Genomic DNA, 19,492 nt, shown 5'->3' on the forward strand with positions numbered 1-19,492 from the left:
TTAAAAACAGATAAATATTCTTTTTCAGGAGTAAGTCGCGCTTTAACATGACTTTTCATGAGTGTTGTGTTCAAATATGAAAACTGTAATGACAACTTGTTTGAAATAAAAACCTTTTCATTTTTAACAATAAAGTTAGGTACTTTCACATTGGAGAAAAATTAGCAAGGCACATACCACTGATTAGGGTCCTGATTCTTATGGAAGCTTTTACTTGGACCGGAAGATTTCCTCATGTTAGTATCGGATTGCCACAATTCACCTTGCTGAAAGACGTGGTTTATCAGGAGGTCGGACAAGATTCTTTTGAACGTAGCCTGTAGACTGCTTCTAGTCTCAATTATTCCCATATAACAAGACTAGCCATATACATAGTTGGTTCGAAATAAGTTAAAATATCACTAATTGACCTTAAGGGGATAATCGTGATTTAAATATTCGTAAATCAGAAGAGATGTGAAAGTTAAGCGGTAAAATAAATCCGATAATTCCGGAATAAAGAGATTTATATGCAACCTAATGATAGCAATAAAACTCTTTATGTAACATTTTCAAAGCTAAAGTTAACAGTTATCTTCTTGAAGAGGGTTTACGGCAACATAGAATATTACAAATCCAATTATTATAAGTAGTACCTCTGACAGCCCTGCATTTCACATCACCATCGCCCTTCATCCTGACAAGTGGGCATTTCACTTACCCACAATGACTTTTCAGGCGTTCCAGTGACATCAATATCTCAGTTTGGGTTTGGGATCATGCTTCGGTGAACCTTGACTATCACCATCAGCAGCTATTAGAGAATCAGAACTTATTTCTGTATTAGATAATGTGGGTAACTAAAGCTTTTCGTCTATAGAAGTCGGAGAGTGTATGGTATTATCACAGGAAATATTTGATACATAAAACTTAGATTGTCAGTATTTAGGAGCAACTTTTAAAATAATCAGTTACTGTAAATGTGCTACAGATTAGCCGAGAAAACCCGACAGCCATAGTCGAGTGGTCTGCGGCATTAGGCTGTGGATCCTTTTACTGTAAATGTCTTGCATTTAAATCCCACTTCAAATGAACGTAAGCCCGATGGTAGGAACCAAAGGACTGTCGTGCCAAGAATTTAATTTGTTTTAATTATCATAAACGCCTTCTTTATTATTAAATTTTATCCAATATTTTCTTTTCAACCAGTTTGCGAAACTCAGAGCTAGCTACTTGATTTCTTTTTAATTCATGTTCATAGTTAGCACAACTAATCACTAAGGAAAAACAATCATTTCAATAAAATTCGCCTCGTGTCTTTCGTAGCTCCAAGTTATTTTCAGCTTTTTTTTTAAAGCTGAATGGCGTTTTATCACTTTCCCCTCGCTTTCCCTATTTTTTTTCTAGTTTTACCTATGTTTCTTTGCACGGATATTGTGCCTATATGCACGTGCTTAATGTGTTCGTTTACAAAAGCGGGCCATTTTCCTGCCACTATAGAAAGTAGAGTGCCCTGTATCAGAGAAATATTAATTGACGTATGTAAGTGAATATATCTGTGATGAAGTCATAATTTCTCAGTTTTTGCATCGCACATAGTTTCCTCATCCTCATTAATCTCTTCACCCCCGCTTCCTGAATTCCAGTTCTGGTATTCTTTCTTGAGCAAGGCCTATGTAATGGGAGACTGATATCTCATGTAGGCTTATTAACTATATCATCTGCAATAAAGAAAGTAGGGTTTAATTTGCACTAATTTTAGAACATTACGTTAATTAAATAATAATAATAATAATAATACGGAGTGAGCTCAGGCTACTTGTTAGGATTCTTGCTTCGCAATTGGATTATACTGAGTTCGAATTCGGAGACCAGCTATCCTGACTGAGGATTTTCCAGGGTTGTTCCTCAGTTATACTGGGCAAATGCTAGGTTAGTACCTTGATCTAAGGCTCTGGAGACCTTCCTTCCGTTCCTTTCCCAATGTTTTCATCTGTTGATTATTACAGTGTAAAGTGGCCTCTGAGGAAGTATCTGGTAGCTTATAGTAAATAAACAATAACGACTTAATATATCTTCACGAAACGTGTGGGTTAATTTAACTTTAGCCTTACAGTCCCGATAGATAGCTAAAGTTTTAATATTAATTTCCTGACTTTTAAATACTATTTTCATATTGTTTCAGCTTTCAATTATCTCATGTATGTTCCACCGAGAATTGAACCTGAGATCACATGAACAAATGCGAATATGTTAAATATTTTTGAACACTAATATACAAAACACAAAACGTTTCAATGATACGATGCATGGATATGTTTTGGTTACGTCCTGCAATGTATGATTAAAGAAACCTGAAGTGAAGAAGAAATAACAGAAATCTCTTTTATATTTACTCCTTCAACAAACTCCTGACCTCAGAAGGGCAAGCCATAAGTCAGGTAATAAAGTCGTACAACGAACACTTTTATTAATACTAATAATACTACACAACCATATCGCTCTCCTGAAATTATCGTGTGTATGTTTAAAGATCTACTGTTGTTCCACGCCAACCAGTCTATATTTTTTGTTGTACCTTCGAAGTGAAAGATTTGTTGATGGTTGGACTCTAGTGAGTCAGAAACTACTATTAATAAAGAGTTTGTTTTGTCCAGTATTCCTGCGATTAGAAGGGTCTTATCTAAAAGATATTTCATTTGTATATGAGAAAATAAGAAAGTTTATATAAGAAAGTAAATATTGCAAGGTTAAAATAACATAAAGAACAAAGGTAGCACAAACGTGTTATGGAAACATTTAAAAGCACAGCATCCTACTATATTAGTGAATCCGAAAAAAGTTTTGACGAATTTTAGATATTCAATTTTATCATCACAATTTCAGATGTAGGTTTGGATACGAATCAATATCTGAGATTCGGATCCAGATCCGAGATCCGGACCCAGATCCGAGATCCGAATTTCGGATCCAGATCCGAGATCCGATTTTCGGATCCAGATCCGAGATCCGGACCCAGATCCGAGATCCGAGTTCCGGATCCAGATCCGAGATCCGAATTTCGGATCCAGATCCGAGATCCGGACCCAGATCCGAGATCCGAATTTCGGATCCGGATCCGAGATCCGGATCTGAGGTTCGGATCCGAGATCCGGATCTGAGATTCGGATCCGAGATCCGGATCTAGGTCCGGATCCGGATCCGGATCTCACTGGATCCGGGATATCCGGATCCGAAAATTTTTGGCCATCCCTAGATTAAATACGGGCTCAGCTGATGTTGTTGGATGCAAAACTCGATGATGCTTCTATAGACTGTTAATACTTCCAATGGATTTAAAGTTCGTTTTTCAGTAAAACATACGGGAAATTTACCATTCATATCTTCTTTTTTTAAGTGCTTCCGAATTAGTGCTGTTGAATTTTTGTGACATTTACGGTTTTCGGTTTTTGAGAAAACCGGTTTTCTGAAAACCGAAAACCGCAAATGCTGTTTTCAAAACCGAAACCGCAAAAACGCTTTTCGGTTTTGTGACACTTCACTTTTTCAAAAACATTTTTTTTTCAAAAACCGATTTTGACAGCACTATTCCGAATTACAGTTTTCATCATAGCAAAATACTATTGCCCTTACGAACGGTAACAAACGGTTTGTGGAAAATTTTACTTGTATTAAATTACATGAATTAGGTCTACATGTAGTTTCTACAGTGGTTCCGTATGTTTTCAACTTACTGTCAACGGAATCCAGTGAATATCTTACGGTTTGACATTTGTTGGCTGAAAAGCCGACACCAAAACAAATATTTGTTTACAATTACTTCTAACAAAATAAGTTGAATTACAGAGAAATTTTTGAAGGCACGTAATTTTCGTGACTTCTCAGTTACCTCTGTGGTTGGGTCACCACACGTCCCGATTAATCGGAGTCCCATTTTCAGAACACAAAATACAGTATGTCCATAAAGTTCCGCAACCCAAAGTTTGATTGCGTATATCTTTTGAATCAAGAACGATAAAGACCTGAGACTTGAAACAAATGTAAACGTGTTCTATGTAGATATATTCGAGATCATGACCGATGTTGAAATTTGTGACGTTCTTGTGTACTAACGAAAGAAAGTACCGAAAGTGTAAAATAAAAAATGTGCAAAATGAAGAAAATCAATATTCAGTTGAAGAAAACTGATTTCCTGCAGGTGAATCTCTGTGTACATGTGCAGCATGCATCAACATTTATCCATTGGTGCGAAAAGGTGACAAAGTTGATGCAGTGGTGCCATGTAAAAAGGCTATTTAATGTAAGTCCGTAAAATGGGTATCTTTTTGACAGAAACGCGACCCCTGCAAACACTGTTGTCGTAAAATTACTTAGCACGTGTGTTTTGGGTTAATTAATGATAAGCAATGAGAATTTGTACATAATTGATAACCTGAGTTTTTATGCAAAATTTGGAGATAAAAAAATTACTCGCCTACAGCTGGCAATCCTGAAATCCTTGCTGAAAGAGAAGGGCCCTTTACAGCAAATGCTCGAAGTGGCTGCCGCGTTCTCGTAGACACAAATTTACATGCTTCCCCATGTTTCTTCACATATTTTTAAATGTTGCTGGTGATTGATTGAATTTCTGTTTCAATGTTCGTCTTCAGTTCTTCAATGGCCCTGGGGTTATTCTTGTACACCATATTTTTTCAGGTAAACCGATAAGAAAAGGTCAAGTGATGTTAAGTTCGGAGAACGGGAGGGCCACAAATTTTTGGAGATGATGTGGCCACCAGCGCCCTTCTCTTTCTACAAGGATTCCAGGGTTGTCAGCTGTAGGTGAGTAATTGTTTTATCGCCAATTTTTGCATAAAATTTCAGGTTAGCAATTATGTGAACATTCTCATTGCTATCATTAATTAACCTAAAACATACCTGTTGCGGTAATTTTACAACAGTGTTTGCATGGGCCGCGTTTCTGTCAAAAAAAAAAAAAAAACTCATTTTACGGAGTTAGATTAAATAACCTTTTTCACATGGAAACACTGCATCAACTTTGTCACATTTTCGTACCATGGTTAAATGTTGATGCATACTGCACATATACACAGAGATTCACCCGCAGGAAATCAGCTCTCTGCAACTGAATATTGATTTTCTTCTTTTTGTATCACTTTCGGTACTTTCTTTTGTTACTACACAAAACTCGAAAATATCTACATAGAACACGCTTACACTTGTTTTGAAGTCTCAGTTCTTTATCGTTCTTGGTTCAAAAGATATATACGAAATCAAATTTTGGGTTGCGCGACTTAACGGATACACTGTATTTCTCGGTTTGGTTTTAAAAATAACATTCTTTTCAACTCTTTCTTTACTACTGCTTTTTTTTTTTTTTTTTTTTTACTACAACAATCTTTATAATTTACATTAGTACAATCATTATCAATTATTTTGGTGCAATCATTACTTTAAAGTAATCTGCAGTGACGGCTCATGAGGGAAGTCGCATCCCTAAAAAGTAACATTTTATTAATGCAATGTAAGGAAATTTGTGCACATTTCACCGCTCAAGCTGCATACGGGAGTCAGTGCATACTATTTGAAGTTTCCTAACGTGTAGTATTTTTTTTAATGCATGTTCTAATAAAAAAATATGTAGATCAGTAAAGTTTTCAACTTAAAATACTAGAGTGCCTGTAAGATATTGCAAACAATTGACACAAACAAAAACTTTTTTCATTAATAATAAGGTAGATTTTCCATTAAGCATGACCAACTTGACACTTGTGCAAAGATATACTTTTAAAAAATGTTTGTGTCCGGCTTTCATTAGTTTAAATCAGTTTGAACTTAATAATCTGATTGTCATCTCTGGTATTATTATTACTATTATTCACATGACAAAAGAAATTTCTCAAACTTCTCAAAAAATGGTAGCTCAAATAAAAATCTCGATGTTAAGTTTGAAAGCTAAGTAGACTAGAAGAAGCGAATAGCATTTTTTTACTTGAGCACAGGTTCAGTCGAAAGTGGCATTTAGTATGAGTTTGAATCTTGGATATTTGAAACTAATATACAGTATCCTACATTCAATGATTTAACACTCCAGCAGGGTCAATACTTTAAATTTATCCTATAAATAAGATATGGCTCGTGTGAGAAACAATTGGGCTCCGTACAGACTGTACAAGAAAAAGAAAGCTGTATGACAGTTTCTGGGAGAAAAGTGATGCAATATAAATGCCTTACCAACCTCATTGGATATCCTCTCCTCATAGAAATTATGATACACACACCACTTCAAGAGCAGTATACCAAAAATCATAGTCAATACATATGATTAGCTCCTAATCTTTTTTTGTGAACAGAAATTTAATCTCTACATTTGCTTTGGAATGTCAATTTTAGCGAAAGAAAAGCACTATTAGTTTAACAGGTGCAATTTTAAATTTCTTTTCTTGTTCGGAGTGTGAACACCTTTCGCGATATCAAGCCCACGATTTCAGGTACCCAATTGTCGAATCCGAACTCGCGGTACTTGATTCTCGGTTCGGGGAACCACGTATTCATTCTCGGTTCTGGATTAGGGTACCCGACTCTCGATTCTGGAACCGGATACCCGACTTGATTCTGGAATCGGTACCCGATTCTCAGTTCTGGATCCATGTACCCTATTTTCAGTTCTGGATTCGGGTAACAATTCTTGGTTTTGGAACCGGATACCCGATTCTCACTGTGTTTAAACCGGTTATTTTTGGAACCAGGTAACCAGGTTTCGAAGTTTTCTGGCCATACCTAATCTGGAGTGTTAGATGTTTCTTGCATTAAGAAATATAAAGTCTGAAGCGCTCCGTCGTCCTTACGCTCTATCGACAATGAAAATTGTTTTTCCAATTATTACAACTATTCAGTGAAAATGTGGAGAAAAGTATTCCTTGGCATTTACACATTTATATAATTTAACCTAACGTATAAACGTAAGTTTTCCCAGTCCACAAACAAAAGACAAGGTTTCTAGAGAGGATGCATCATCTAAAAGTGACAAATGAGGTACCTTTTTACCTCGCTTACCCGTTCATCCACATGTTTTCCTAATGGTTTCTATTAACGTAAATATTCGAATTTGATTTTCAGTTTAGTGCCTCTGTCAGCAGCGAGGCTATATGAAGTGTGGATCTACAGCTTCAAGTTGGATCCGAACAACATGAGCTCCTGCTGGAATCGAACGTGGGTCTCCCACGCCAAAGGTGCGTACGCTAACTGTTTAGCCACGAGGGAGCAAAGAAAATATTCGAATATACTGTATAATATCGTATAGTATACCTTTGAACATTATCAATTAGTTTACTAGCAGTCAGATTGTTTTGTTTGAGACCATCTGCCATTTCTTCCATGCTATTTGGAGGAACCAGAATGACAGCATCGTGAATAGGTGATGCTGATCTCCAAAAGCTCACCTAAAAAACAAGATAACTTGAATGATTTTCAAGGAATTTTTAATTTTTATTTTGGAAATCAACATGTAAAAACAATGTTTTAGAAAATCTTTAATTTTAAATTTAACCAATCACAAATTTTTTCAGTACATATTGTTAAATTATTAGCACCTACCCTATTTCACTAAAGGTCACTTAGCAACTCACAGGAGGCCAATACTCACAGGAGGAAAAAAAGGAAAAGAAATATTTGCTAGTTGAAGTTAGCTAAATTAATCCTTTCTGCTGTCAATATCACTTTTCGTTCTTGAGGTCCATGGTGGGATACTTTTCCTAAAGGGCGATTTCTATCAGCGAGAATGACAGAGATCATGGCAATGACAAACGACCAGGTAGATCGAGAGTTCTGTTTCTGAATCTGAAGCTCGTTCCTCTATAACAATCATCTTCCAATAAGATGCTCTTTGACGTCACAGGTTTGTTGCTTGTGTTCTCAGTAAGTCACAGAGAGAGAGAGAGAGCAAGTAGAAGACAGCAAATCAAGCGTTGCTAGAGAACAGTGTTGTCAGGCAAACAAGGCATAGTAGACGGTTTTGTAAGTACACAACACGTGGATTCATTACTAATCGCACACTGCCCACACTTCTTGCATTCCATTCCACTTATCTCGCTCTTTCCCTTTCTTTCCTTAACCTGTTCTTTCTGTCCTGGCTCTAATCGTAAAAGCCTGCTCCTACGTCACATATTGGCCAATTGGAAATGACTGGTGTATAGTTCTATTTGTCTTTGAGATAACGGGAATCAGAGACAATCATAACGAAATTGATAGCTGGACGACGCCACTGACACACAGATAAGGGTATTGAAAACTGATTGCTGAATCCAAGTTACTAATTCAGAATTCTGAGTACAAATCTGAAGGATTCTTATCGATAGCTCTTTCTGTTCTGGAAATGAGGACATTAAAAGGAGAACTGAGTTGAGGGTAGCCCCACGAAAGTAGACAAATGAATGAAAAGATGGGCTTTTCCTTACAGAGTTACCAAAAACAAAGCAGTGGTTCCAGGCAGTAATTAGAATTTCTCATGGAGACTTGAGTGTTAAATTATTAACTTAAGTAATTGATACATTGTTGGATTCACAAAACACAAGAATTTTTGTTGCAAATTCTATCTTTAGTCAAGAATAAACGAGAATCTTTCTTCTTTAACTATTGAAGAGGAGAGAATTTTAAAAGGCTCTAAATATTATATTGTGATTATATTATTATATAGAATTTTCTAATAGCTAAACTGTGGATACGGTGTTGGATGGTGCAAATTTATCTAGAATGACCAAGAGTACTGCTGCTAAGGATCCTAGAACGAATGCAGCGACCACCACCTAAAACAGCAAACCACAACAATCACAGTCTGACACGGGTTGTATAGCCTCAACCTCTGCGATCAGGTTGCAATTTCAAAACTTCTGATCCCACCAGTAATGCTTCAACGCAACAAAAATGATACATATAATTTGTGAAGTGGACCGCCAACGGTTGGAAACGCGTACTATGATCCAATGAGTCATATTTCACTTCATTTACAACAGGTGGTGTTGTTTATACTCCAAACTATATCCTCAGGTACTGACTGCGACTCTACGGGTCACCATTTTGTTGCATTCCGTGAGTACTGTAATCAGCGTTTCTTCTAGACCTGTTTTTTTGGGGGGTCTCCAGTGCCCCCGGAGGAGATCAAAATAATACGTCTATAATATAATAATAAATAGAATAGTATCAGCAGTACCCCCCGGCATACCAAGTGTGCCCCCCGGAATATCGTTTCTGAAAGAAACACGGTAATTCCCTTTATAGTATACTTTACTGCCACTAATGTTTAAATGACCATTTGCATGCTACGGTCAAAGTAATTCCGGAAATTTAGAAAATGAGAATGCGGTAATTTACAGTGTTGTAGCTGTTGAGGTGTTATTTCATTATGCAACTCTGTGACGCAATTATTTTCTTCCGTGAAAAATGACAAACTACGAAAAATGATGTGTCTTATCCCTAGCAGATTAGTCTCTCCACATAAAACTATGAGTAACGAAATCAGACCATTTTCTGTTTCATGTCCTTGCGCGTTTGTATGTCTTTTTATTTTTCAATTTAAAGTTGAATTCTCTGGACTATATTTGTACATAACACTTTACTATTCTATCATTACTGAAATCAGAGTGGTTCTTCATTATTACAACATTAGAATCGTAAAAGTGTGGAATTTGCTAAATAAATTGCACAGGGAGTGTTTTTTCCTCTTACTCAGCAGTGGTTGTGTTAGAGTAGTTGCTTAAGCACCGATTTCACGAGTTTGGAGTCCTGGGTTACACTCCCGCTAAGCTAATGAAGGAAGTTTTATGATTTGCAATATTGATATTTTTGATGTATAATAACATGAAAATTATTTAATTTCTCTCGGTCTTGGAGTTAAAATGACTTTCTTCATATGTGAAATACCAACATGTCTACAAAATGACGTCAGCCGTATCAACCTTGATTCGTACTGTCTGGGAACGTAATGTGTTTAGCAATCATCTGATAAATATATAAGGCACATCCCTAATATAGATAAAACGTGACTGATCAAGAGCAAACTTTATTGTTTCCTAGCAATTGTGGATTTTTTCCTGTTACTTCTTCTAATACTACTACTATTAGAAATAATAATAATAATATTTTCATTCGCCATTTCTAATAGGTTCCATATATCCCTTCAACCAAAATTTGTAATTAGGAAAAATTCTTTACTATATTCGTATATATATGTTGTCAAAATATCAATATAACGCATATATAATCTTAATTCTTTACCCAAAGAAAGGGCGTTACTATGTAGCTTGGTGAAGACAACAAATCCTACGTACTTTACTATAAGCATGACTATAACCTTACTAACATCATCAGTGTTCTGCCACATCGACAGATCCTTAGAGCAAACCAATCTTTCATTTCTATTCTCAGCCTTTAAGAAATCAGCATTTTCGATCTTTATTTCGTCCAGGAACTGACACCACCTTCTTCTCCATATTTTTTCTTCCAGAAACTAGTCCTTTCGAAGTATCTCTTATAAAACAATTCATCCCTAGACAGTGTTCAAACCAATTTCATTTCTGCTATTAACTTCAGTACTCTTCTTTTTTATTCATTCTTCTCAGAACTTCTTTATATCTTATTTTCTCTTTCCAGCCGGTTATTCCATCCTTCATATCTATATGTAAAAATTTATTACAATGGATATAATTATAATTGTAGTAAAACATGTATGAAAGCACAATAATGTGAGTATGACAGTCCAACGCTACATTATAACACTGGATGGTAGACTCACAGCTCGTTCTTATAACCATTTTTTACAGAGTTGGCATTTACTAAATATGTCGTGATAACAGTTCGTGTGAATATTTACCTTTTGTTTCAGCAATGGTGGCAATTGCAAATGAACATGTTTGGTGTGGGAAGTGTTTCCCCTATTAGTTCTCATCCAGCTCCGAACAAACCTATTTCAAACCGAAACTGCCTGGCTAATACATCATACAATATTTACATCTTACGAAAAAGTTAATTATATTGTTCCGTTTGTTAACACATAACCACCTCAGACAAGTAACATTTCGATTCTATAATGTTGCTTACTAGAGTGGTCTAATAATATATATGCCCCACTTAATATTCTAGAGTTCTTCAATTTCCATTACCTCTTCAAGAAAGAATGAGTGAAAGTTGAGAACCTCAACGTAAAAGACCTGGGCAATACACAAGAGATGTTCATTTAATCCCCAGGTTGCTTTCTTTTTCTTAAAAAAGGCATTAGTTGTAGCTCGGATCCTTACCACAGTTATTTGTCGTAACATCTCAAAATGACGTCATAGCGTTATTGCTCAACTTAAACCAGGCACTGTTCAGGAGGCGTGATTACGATGTCTTGTGTGAGATTGTGAAATGGGTGATTTAAAGAAGTGTCAAATCAGTGTTAATTTTTGTCTTGAACTTAGAGAAACAGCTACAGAGACTTACGAAATATTTGCAAGTAGCATTTGGTGATGCATCAATAACTTGCGCAACGATCGTTTAGTAGGTTGCATTTTTCCAAGCTGGAAAAATGACTGTGAAGTATGATCCCGTATGTGAGTCCGAATGAGGAAAATTTTGCTCAGATTATTGCACTTATGAGTGGGATCGATAGTCGAATGTCTGTCTGTTAAATTGCAAGGAAAACTTTTTTTCATCGGCTCACGTCACCAAATCTTATGCAAAAACTTAGAGGTGTGGCGTGTATAGGCAAAATTTATGCCGAGGACTCACACAGAACTAGAAAGACACTCTTGCGACTATCAATAGGGTTATGGAAGAAACAGACGTTAACGAACCAACATTTCTTACCAGTAACATCACAGAATCATGGGTCGACTAGCACAACTGCGGAAACCAAGTTCAAGTCGTCACAATCGAAGTCACCTGGATCGCCGAGACTTAAAAAAGGCCAGACAGGTCTGATCCTAAGTGAAAGTGCTATCGATTACACGATTTTGTTTGTCATAAATGGCCACACAATTTGGCATTTGCATAATGACATTTTCAACATGATAATGACTCGTGTTGTACTTCAGAAATGGTGTCTGACTACTTGGCTAAAAAAATTATCCCCGTTGTACACTATCCCCTTACTTACCTGATCTACCTGCCATTGACTTGTCCTGTTTTCTACACTGAAATTCAGCTTAAATTAAAAGGGAAATGATTTGACACTATCCAGGAATTCCAGGATTACAGCGACGAGGAACCTCTGGTGCATTCCACAATGGATGTTCTAGGACTGTTTCTAGAGATGCAACAGGAAAGTATTTTTAAAAGGATAAACACGAATAGATTGTAAACCGTTTCTGTAGTCTTTTATAGCATCAATTCGGTAATTTAATTAACATCATTTGTATATAAACATTCTTGCAGAAAATACTATTTCAAATTAACATTTACAAAAGCAAAAAACGTACTATCCCCACTTGAAAAGAATTAAGTGTAAGCAACAGGATCTTAATAAGAAATAGTAATTGTAAAATGTATTCCTTACTATTGTCTCAGACAGATTTTCTCCAAATGAATTCGCCCGTCGTATATCAAGGTCAGTCTTAATATGCACAGATATAACTTGGTATCCTTCGTAACTCTTCATTTCAGCTGAAGATCCATTATTATTAAATACGATACACATTAGGCAAATACGTGTAATAATAACATTCTTCATTTTCATTGTTCGTACAATGTGGTTGTTTTCACTGCTAAAAAATACATTGAAAATTAATAATTTGAATCATTTATCACAGAATTATACAGGGTGACGCATGAAAAAGTATAAAATGTATCATATTAATAAAATAATAAGTGATCTAGTTAGTGATCAGCAGTGGCGTATTTACGATTTTGTTTCGGGAGGGGCTTTGCTAACTTTCGAGGGGGCTTTGCCTGAGAATGTGAAAATTCTGCAAAATATTTAATATACTTTACTATAGTAAGTAAGATTTCGGGGGGCTTAAGCCCGGAAGCCTCCCCCCTAAATACGCCACTGGTGATCAGATATCATGAAAACGGCTCAACCGTTTGAAGTGAATTTTGGAATATAGTTTTAGTACTTATCTTGAACTGTTTTCTATCATGCCATTTCTAACTAGAAGGAGGAAGGGGCTATTATACCCTATTTTGTCAGAAATTTTGAACCCTTTATGTTACCCATTTTATCAACGTGTCATTATCAAATCGGGTTGCGGAAGCTATTAACTAGGTTTGAAAATTAATTTCATACAGTTCAGCCATTTTTCTTTGATAAATGAGACAGATAAATATCGATACAATGTGGCAAAAAATATGCGCTCGTCCTTATGCGCGCTAATGAGACATAGACCTTCCATCCTTAAGCGCTGAGATGTTGAAGTGTGTTATGATACCATTTCTGCAATTCCTGAATGAAATCATTTTTCAGCAGGACAATACCGTATAACACACGAAGTTCGATAAATCCCCTTAATAAAAAAATCCCATAAAAGAAACTTTTCAAAAGTTAAAACCAAAAATATTCATGTGGTTTGGAAGAATTACATGTTTAGTAATAAAGAGATATAAAAATATCTTGAATATCTCGAATATTTTTAAAAACTTAACATGTACTGTTTCAAAAAATAATCTAGGAACACAAACAGTAAAAATTTTATACCAAAAGTTATCTTATCTCTGCAAGGAACTTATGAACTGGTAAGAGCACCCGGTATACACTTTGTAACTCGAATGAAATTTTTACCGCGGAGTGTATGTTTGGAGAGGTCATCAAAGTTTTACCACAAAACTAGAATGTTTGGATTTTACTCTGATATTATTGACATTTTTCCTTGTATTTGCATAATTGTAAGTAATCTAAGTTTTATAAAGATTTTATATAGAAAAATGTTGATACAATGTCAAGAATTACACAATGCTAAACTTGAAACTTTTTCTATGACTTACAACTATTAATGATGTACGTAACTCAAACAGTTTTAAATCCCATTGGTAGGGCATACATACTTTTGCAAATGATCTAAACATATATACCAGAATGAAGATAATTGAAAGCACCATAAAATTCAAAAGGAATTACAAAAGGTACAGCATTAATACTTTGTTTTAAATGAGGGACGGACTGGACCGCCGGGCAAATGCCCAATGCGTTCTCCCCTTTATGTTTGTAGTGCGCCAACTCCTACTCGGCACGCACTACAGTTTCTATGGATTTTAAAGAAATACTTTCTTTACTTTATTTTGAATAATCTGTTTTCAAAAATAACTTACAAAATGTTAAAGGTAATTTATCGAATATATTTTCGTCCTTCATTTGTTTCTATTCTTGGTATTTTCTGTTGATGTGGGCAGTAGATGCTACAATTTCTTTGCACAAGCTCAATCGGTAAATAAAATGAAAACTACGATTAGAAACTATACAAAATATACACAAACTAAAATTCTTCTACAGCTAGAAAGATAATTTAACTAAAAGTTAATTTTAAACACAAAAAAGGATATAGTATACAACAATTCCTCATCATTTCCCGAGGACTCACGAAGTTCAGTCTTTTACGGATTATTCATTGAGGATCTAGGAACTTGAAAATGGGGTAACAAAGTGACTTTCATTTACTTATCGACTGAAACTTGTACATGACATACCACAATTTCTGTACGTGGTGCAAGAGTTAAAACTACCCTCGAGTACGGTGCACTTTATGTGCGCCTCTGTAGTGCCCTTGTACTTTATATTCACTATGTGTGTGTGAGGGGGGGGGGGGCTTGAACGCATATTGCATGTCTCGTGCTCGTGGATAGTTCTTACTGTTGCATTACGTACAAACGTGATGGTATTTCATGTAAAAGTTGTAATAGCACACATAAGAAACGCAGATCACGGTGTACTCATACTGCATATTCCAGTGTGAGTACAACATGATCTGGGTTTCTTATGTGTTCTATTACCACTTGTACAGCGGGGGACACTTCTAAATGGTACACCTTAGCCGTAAATCTCCATATGGCTGTACCATTTAGAAGTGTCCCCCGCTGTACATGACATACCACCATTTCTGTACGTGGTGCAAGAGTAAGAACTATCCTCGAGTACGGAACACGATGAGGAACTGTTGTATACTATTACCACAAAAAAGTTAGAAGCCTAAGAAGACTTCTGAAAGAACTAAATATTTACATTTTTATTAAATGTAAAACCTTTTGTAAGCCAATTCAATAAGATTAGCTTAGCAAACTACTTGCGAAGGTTTTGTAAAGCATATCACCTAACGAATTTAGGACAGAATGGCAGGAGGACAAAATGGCAGGGGACATAATGGCAGGAAATAAAGGCAGGAGGACAAAATGGCAGCGGACGAAATGGCAGGAGGACGAAATGGCAGAAGGACAGAATGGCAGGAAGTTAATTTGGCAAAAATTAATACTCCTAGGGCTCGTATTTTTAGGGTTCACCTGTTGTGTTTGTTAGTATGTAACGGTTCTCGATTTAGTCATTTCTGCCTCGAATGTCCAAAGCATATAAATACAGCTAAATTCAACCAAGAGCGTAAAAGAGGGTAAATATCAGATATCTTAACTTAAAATCTTAACTTTTTTCTTAAATTTATTTCTTTGTAACCATCTTCCAATTGATATTTTGGTCTTATAACAATTCTAACTACAAGAAAATATAGATTGAAAGCAAACAAGTTAAGTACAAAACTGAAAGAATGGTTACTATTTATTCTTCAATACTAATACATATCACAGAACAGACCTACAAAATTCCCCTACAGTTACAGGAATGACAGTTTTTTTTTCTAGTTTCCTATAACATATCCTTTAAATTATAAAAACAGCTTGTAGTTGTAAGAATGACTAATTACGTACATCTTTCTTAATTCTCAATAATAACGCACCGTGTGCGTGGGTTTTCTCGGGGTTCTCCCGTTTCCTCCCACTTTCTTCATTCCACCATTGCATTCATCACTCATCATCACCGTCTCCTTTAGCCTAACCGGCGTAACTGTGGGACGTAAAACTCAAAGATTTCATTTCATTTCATTTCAATAATAATGGATATCGTAGAACAGACTAAAGAAACACTGCAGTCGTCAGAATGACCAATTACTAACATCGTCATTAATTTTTAGATAACAAAGCTAGCCTTTGGCTAGCTGGGGGCTCCGCCTCCATACTCCCAGGTCTGCTCGGCCTACGGCCTCGCATTACTTGTCTATCGACCTTTGCATCAACAATGAATTTCGTGAACTTGCTCTTCGTATTTCCTGAATCTGCCCATCCGGGGGCTTCGCCCCCCCCTTCACTGTCTTTGCTCGGCCTACGGCCTGGCATCTCTTAAACCCATAATTCTATCATTTCTTTTTCTATTTCAACTATCTAAAAGATAAGATTTTGTATCCCAGGAAAACGTCCGTTTAAATAACATGGGAATCTCTTCATCCCCGTTTAGACCCCTAAAATATTAAAAATATTCACTTTTGGCAATTTTTCTGTGGGTTTGTTCCGGAAAGCTACAATCATGTCAAATTTAATCATGCGGTTTTCAAAACGGAAACAGCAAAAGCGATTTCCAACATCGAAACCGCAAAAGCGGTTTTTGGTTTTTGAAAAACCGATTTCGACAGTAGCAGTTAAAACCCTTTGCGCTCGTAAGAATGACTAAACCATAGTCCTTAATTTTATATAACAAAATATATCATAATATAGACTATAAACACACTTTGCAGTTTTATGAATAACTAATTACATACCACACAGGCCCGTATCCAGGGGGATCTAGGGGCCGGGCTCCCCTAAATTTTTGCAGCCCCCCTAAAATGTTCACGATGGTGATGAACTATAATATGGTTGGATCGGGCCCCTCTAGCTTCAGCCGGGTCCCCCCTACATTTTTGGGCTGGCTACCGGCCTGATACCTGGTCGTTAACATCTTATAACACATATACTAGAACAATATAAAAACATTCTGCAGTTGTAGAATGACTAATAATTTCATCGGCTTTAATTTTATATAATAAAATATCTCGAAATATAGACCATAAATATACTTTGCAGTCGTAAGAATGACTAGTTACTTACAGTGTCGTGAACATCCTATAACACACATCCTAGAATATGCTATAAAAACATTCTGCAGTCTTAAGAAAATAATTGCTAATTATTAACACCGTCGTTAATTTTATATAATAAAATATACCGTAAAATAGACTACAAAAACAATTTGCAATCATAAGAATGACTAACTACTTACATTGTCGTTAATTTCAAGTTGTGAGCAATTCCTCGCAAGAATTCCTCAAGAGATCTTTTGTTTGTCTAATATTCCACACATAGGTTCCTCAGTCTATCCTGCAGATCAACATAAACCTTTTTAGTTTTCTTGACGGGGTATTGTCCTCTTTCGGACTAGGAAATGGTAGAATAAACGGTGGAATTTTCTTTCTGTAGGCTTTGTATGAGTTTCCATACCGTTGAGTGGTTGTGTCCAACCAAATTGAAAAACTTAAGATTCCACCCCTCACATAAGTTATTTGTGCGAGGATTGTTAGACAGAGTTGCCTCATGAGAATTCCAAACTTCCGGCGGAAATCTAGGTGGCACTCTCTTAATTCTTACGACATCAGAGTTCTCAGAATTGAAATATTATTAGCAGTTCGAATTTGGAACATAGTGAATAAATCGAAAATTTATGCTGAAATCTTCATTTACCAAGTAAGAAACAAAATAGTTTAAAACCCGAGAATTCAAATTATACTTTCTGCCATTTCGTCCTCTGCCATTTCGTCCGCCTGCCATTTTGTCCCCTGCCATTTCGTCCACCTGCCATTTCGTCCTCTGCCATTTTGTCCTCCTGCCATTAATTCCTGCCATTATGTCCCCTGCCATTCTGACCGTTCCCCCACCTAACCGATCCTTTAGAACGAAGGTGTATTTCTTACATTTATTTTGAAAATTGAAGACCTTAGTCCGGTGAAATATGAATAATACGATGAATTCTAAGCAGTTTTCCAACTGCGAAGGATTCACCTTCTTTCAACTATGTGACAGTCGTCTTACTATACTGTTTTATACTGAAAATATGTAAATTTTAGTATCGAATTTATCTATTTTTCGCTTATTTGAAGATCAGCACAGCAATATTTCTAATTAATTAACTATACACTACAATAAGATTCAAGTTTTTTTACTTACAACATTCATAAAGAGAACTTGTCATACATTTACTAATTCTGATGAACTATTACACATGCTGTGTGGAATGCACATAGCTTCGTAGCTATTGCAAGAAAGGCTGTGCTGTATAATTTAGTTTTATAGGTATATATTAGAATGTTGGCATCAGAGTTGGTTGTCAGTTAGAGGTGAGCAATTGCAATTCATGCCGTGATTATTGTGAGAATAATATAGATATTGCTTCGAAGTGTGTGTGCATAATAATAATAATAATAATAATAATAATAATAATAATAATAATAATAATAATAATAATAATAATAATAATAATAATAATAATAATAATAAATGTATAAACGAAGTCCTTCCGTATTAATGCTTAGTTAATGCTAAGCATGAGTTCATACATATTCTAGTAATGTCAAAGTATCTGTTTAATATCATGCTGATGGTATAAATACAGGGTGTTTCAACAACACCGACAACGTTTGGAAGGTGATTCCTGACACCAAGATAAGACAAAAAGTATAGACCGACCTGAGTGCACAATTGCTTTCTTTCGGAGTTATAGGCTGCTGAAAACATGAAAAACTTAACTTTAAAAGTCTATAGCTCCAAAACTATGGGACCTACCGTAGTCGGATCAAGACCTCACTTAGAAACTAATATGTGCCCTATCCAAATATCCAAGTTTCAGAATCCCGCGGTACTTCCGCAACAATTTTTATAGGGGAAGTTTTCCTACAGGCATATAATTTGAAGTACTCACCAACTACCTCTATAAAAATTGTTGCGGAAGTACCGCAGGATTCTGAACCTTAGATAAGTGAAGTCTTGGCCCGACTACAGTTGATCCCATAGTTTTGAAGCTATGGATCTTTAAAATTCATTTTTTTTTTAATGTTTTCGGCAACCTATAACTCCGAAAGGAAGCATTTGTGCACCCAGGTTGGTTTATACTTTTTTTGTTTCATATTGGTGTCAGGAATCACCTCCCAAACATTGTGGGTATTTGTTTTGAAACACCATATATATAGTGTTTCGTTCGATATATATCGTGTAGTGTTCGATATATATCGTTATTTTTACCTGTACGTAAAGTAACTGCAGTAAAGATTCACCTCACAATAATTACTACCACTACCTAACTATTCTATTGACGTTACTAATTACGTCTTCATTTTGGTGTTGCGCAATCGTTCTTCGTACCGGTAAGTGTGAAGTTCCATATAACTTAATCATTTGTGATTCTAAAAGCCCTAAATTAGCATAAATCTATCTGCAGAATACTTATCTTCAAATAGGCCTACCTAGCTAACCTAATCTGACA

General features: G+C 35.9%; 1 protein-coding gene across 2 annotated transcripts in view; it reads right to left on the reverse strand.

The window, feature by feature from the left end:
- Window positions 1-19,492, reverse strand: part of LOC145688857 (carboxypeptidase B-like) — a 59,914-nt gene that overhangs the window by 39,151 nt on the left and 1,271 nt on the right. The window contains exons 3-4 of one of the 2 annotated variants that reach the window (XM_081763026.1): window positions 12,509-12,713; window positions 7,288-7,421 (exon numbers count right to left, since the gene is read on the reverse strand). In XM_081763026.1, the coding sequence (XP_081619152.1) occupies window positions 7,288-7,421; window positions 12,509-12,688 (314 nt within the window). In that variant the 5' untranslated portion in view covers window positions 12,689-12,713. Of the gene's footprint in view, window positions 1-7,287; window positions 7,422-12,508; window positions 12,717-19,492 lie in introns of both variants that reach the window. The other variant, XM_081763025.1, reaches the window with a different exon arrangement.

This window comes from Thermobia domestica, chromosome 7 (assembly GCF_964235325.1).
Source record: "Thermobia domestica chromosome 7, izTheDome1.hap1.1, whole genome shotgun sequence".
Taxonomy (NCBI): domain Eukaryota; kingdom Metazoa; phylum Arthropoda; class Insecta; order Zygentoma; family Lepismatidae; genus Thermobia; species Thermobia domestica.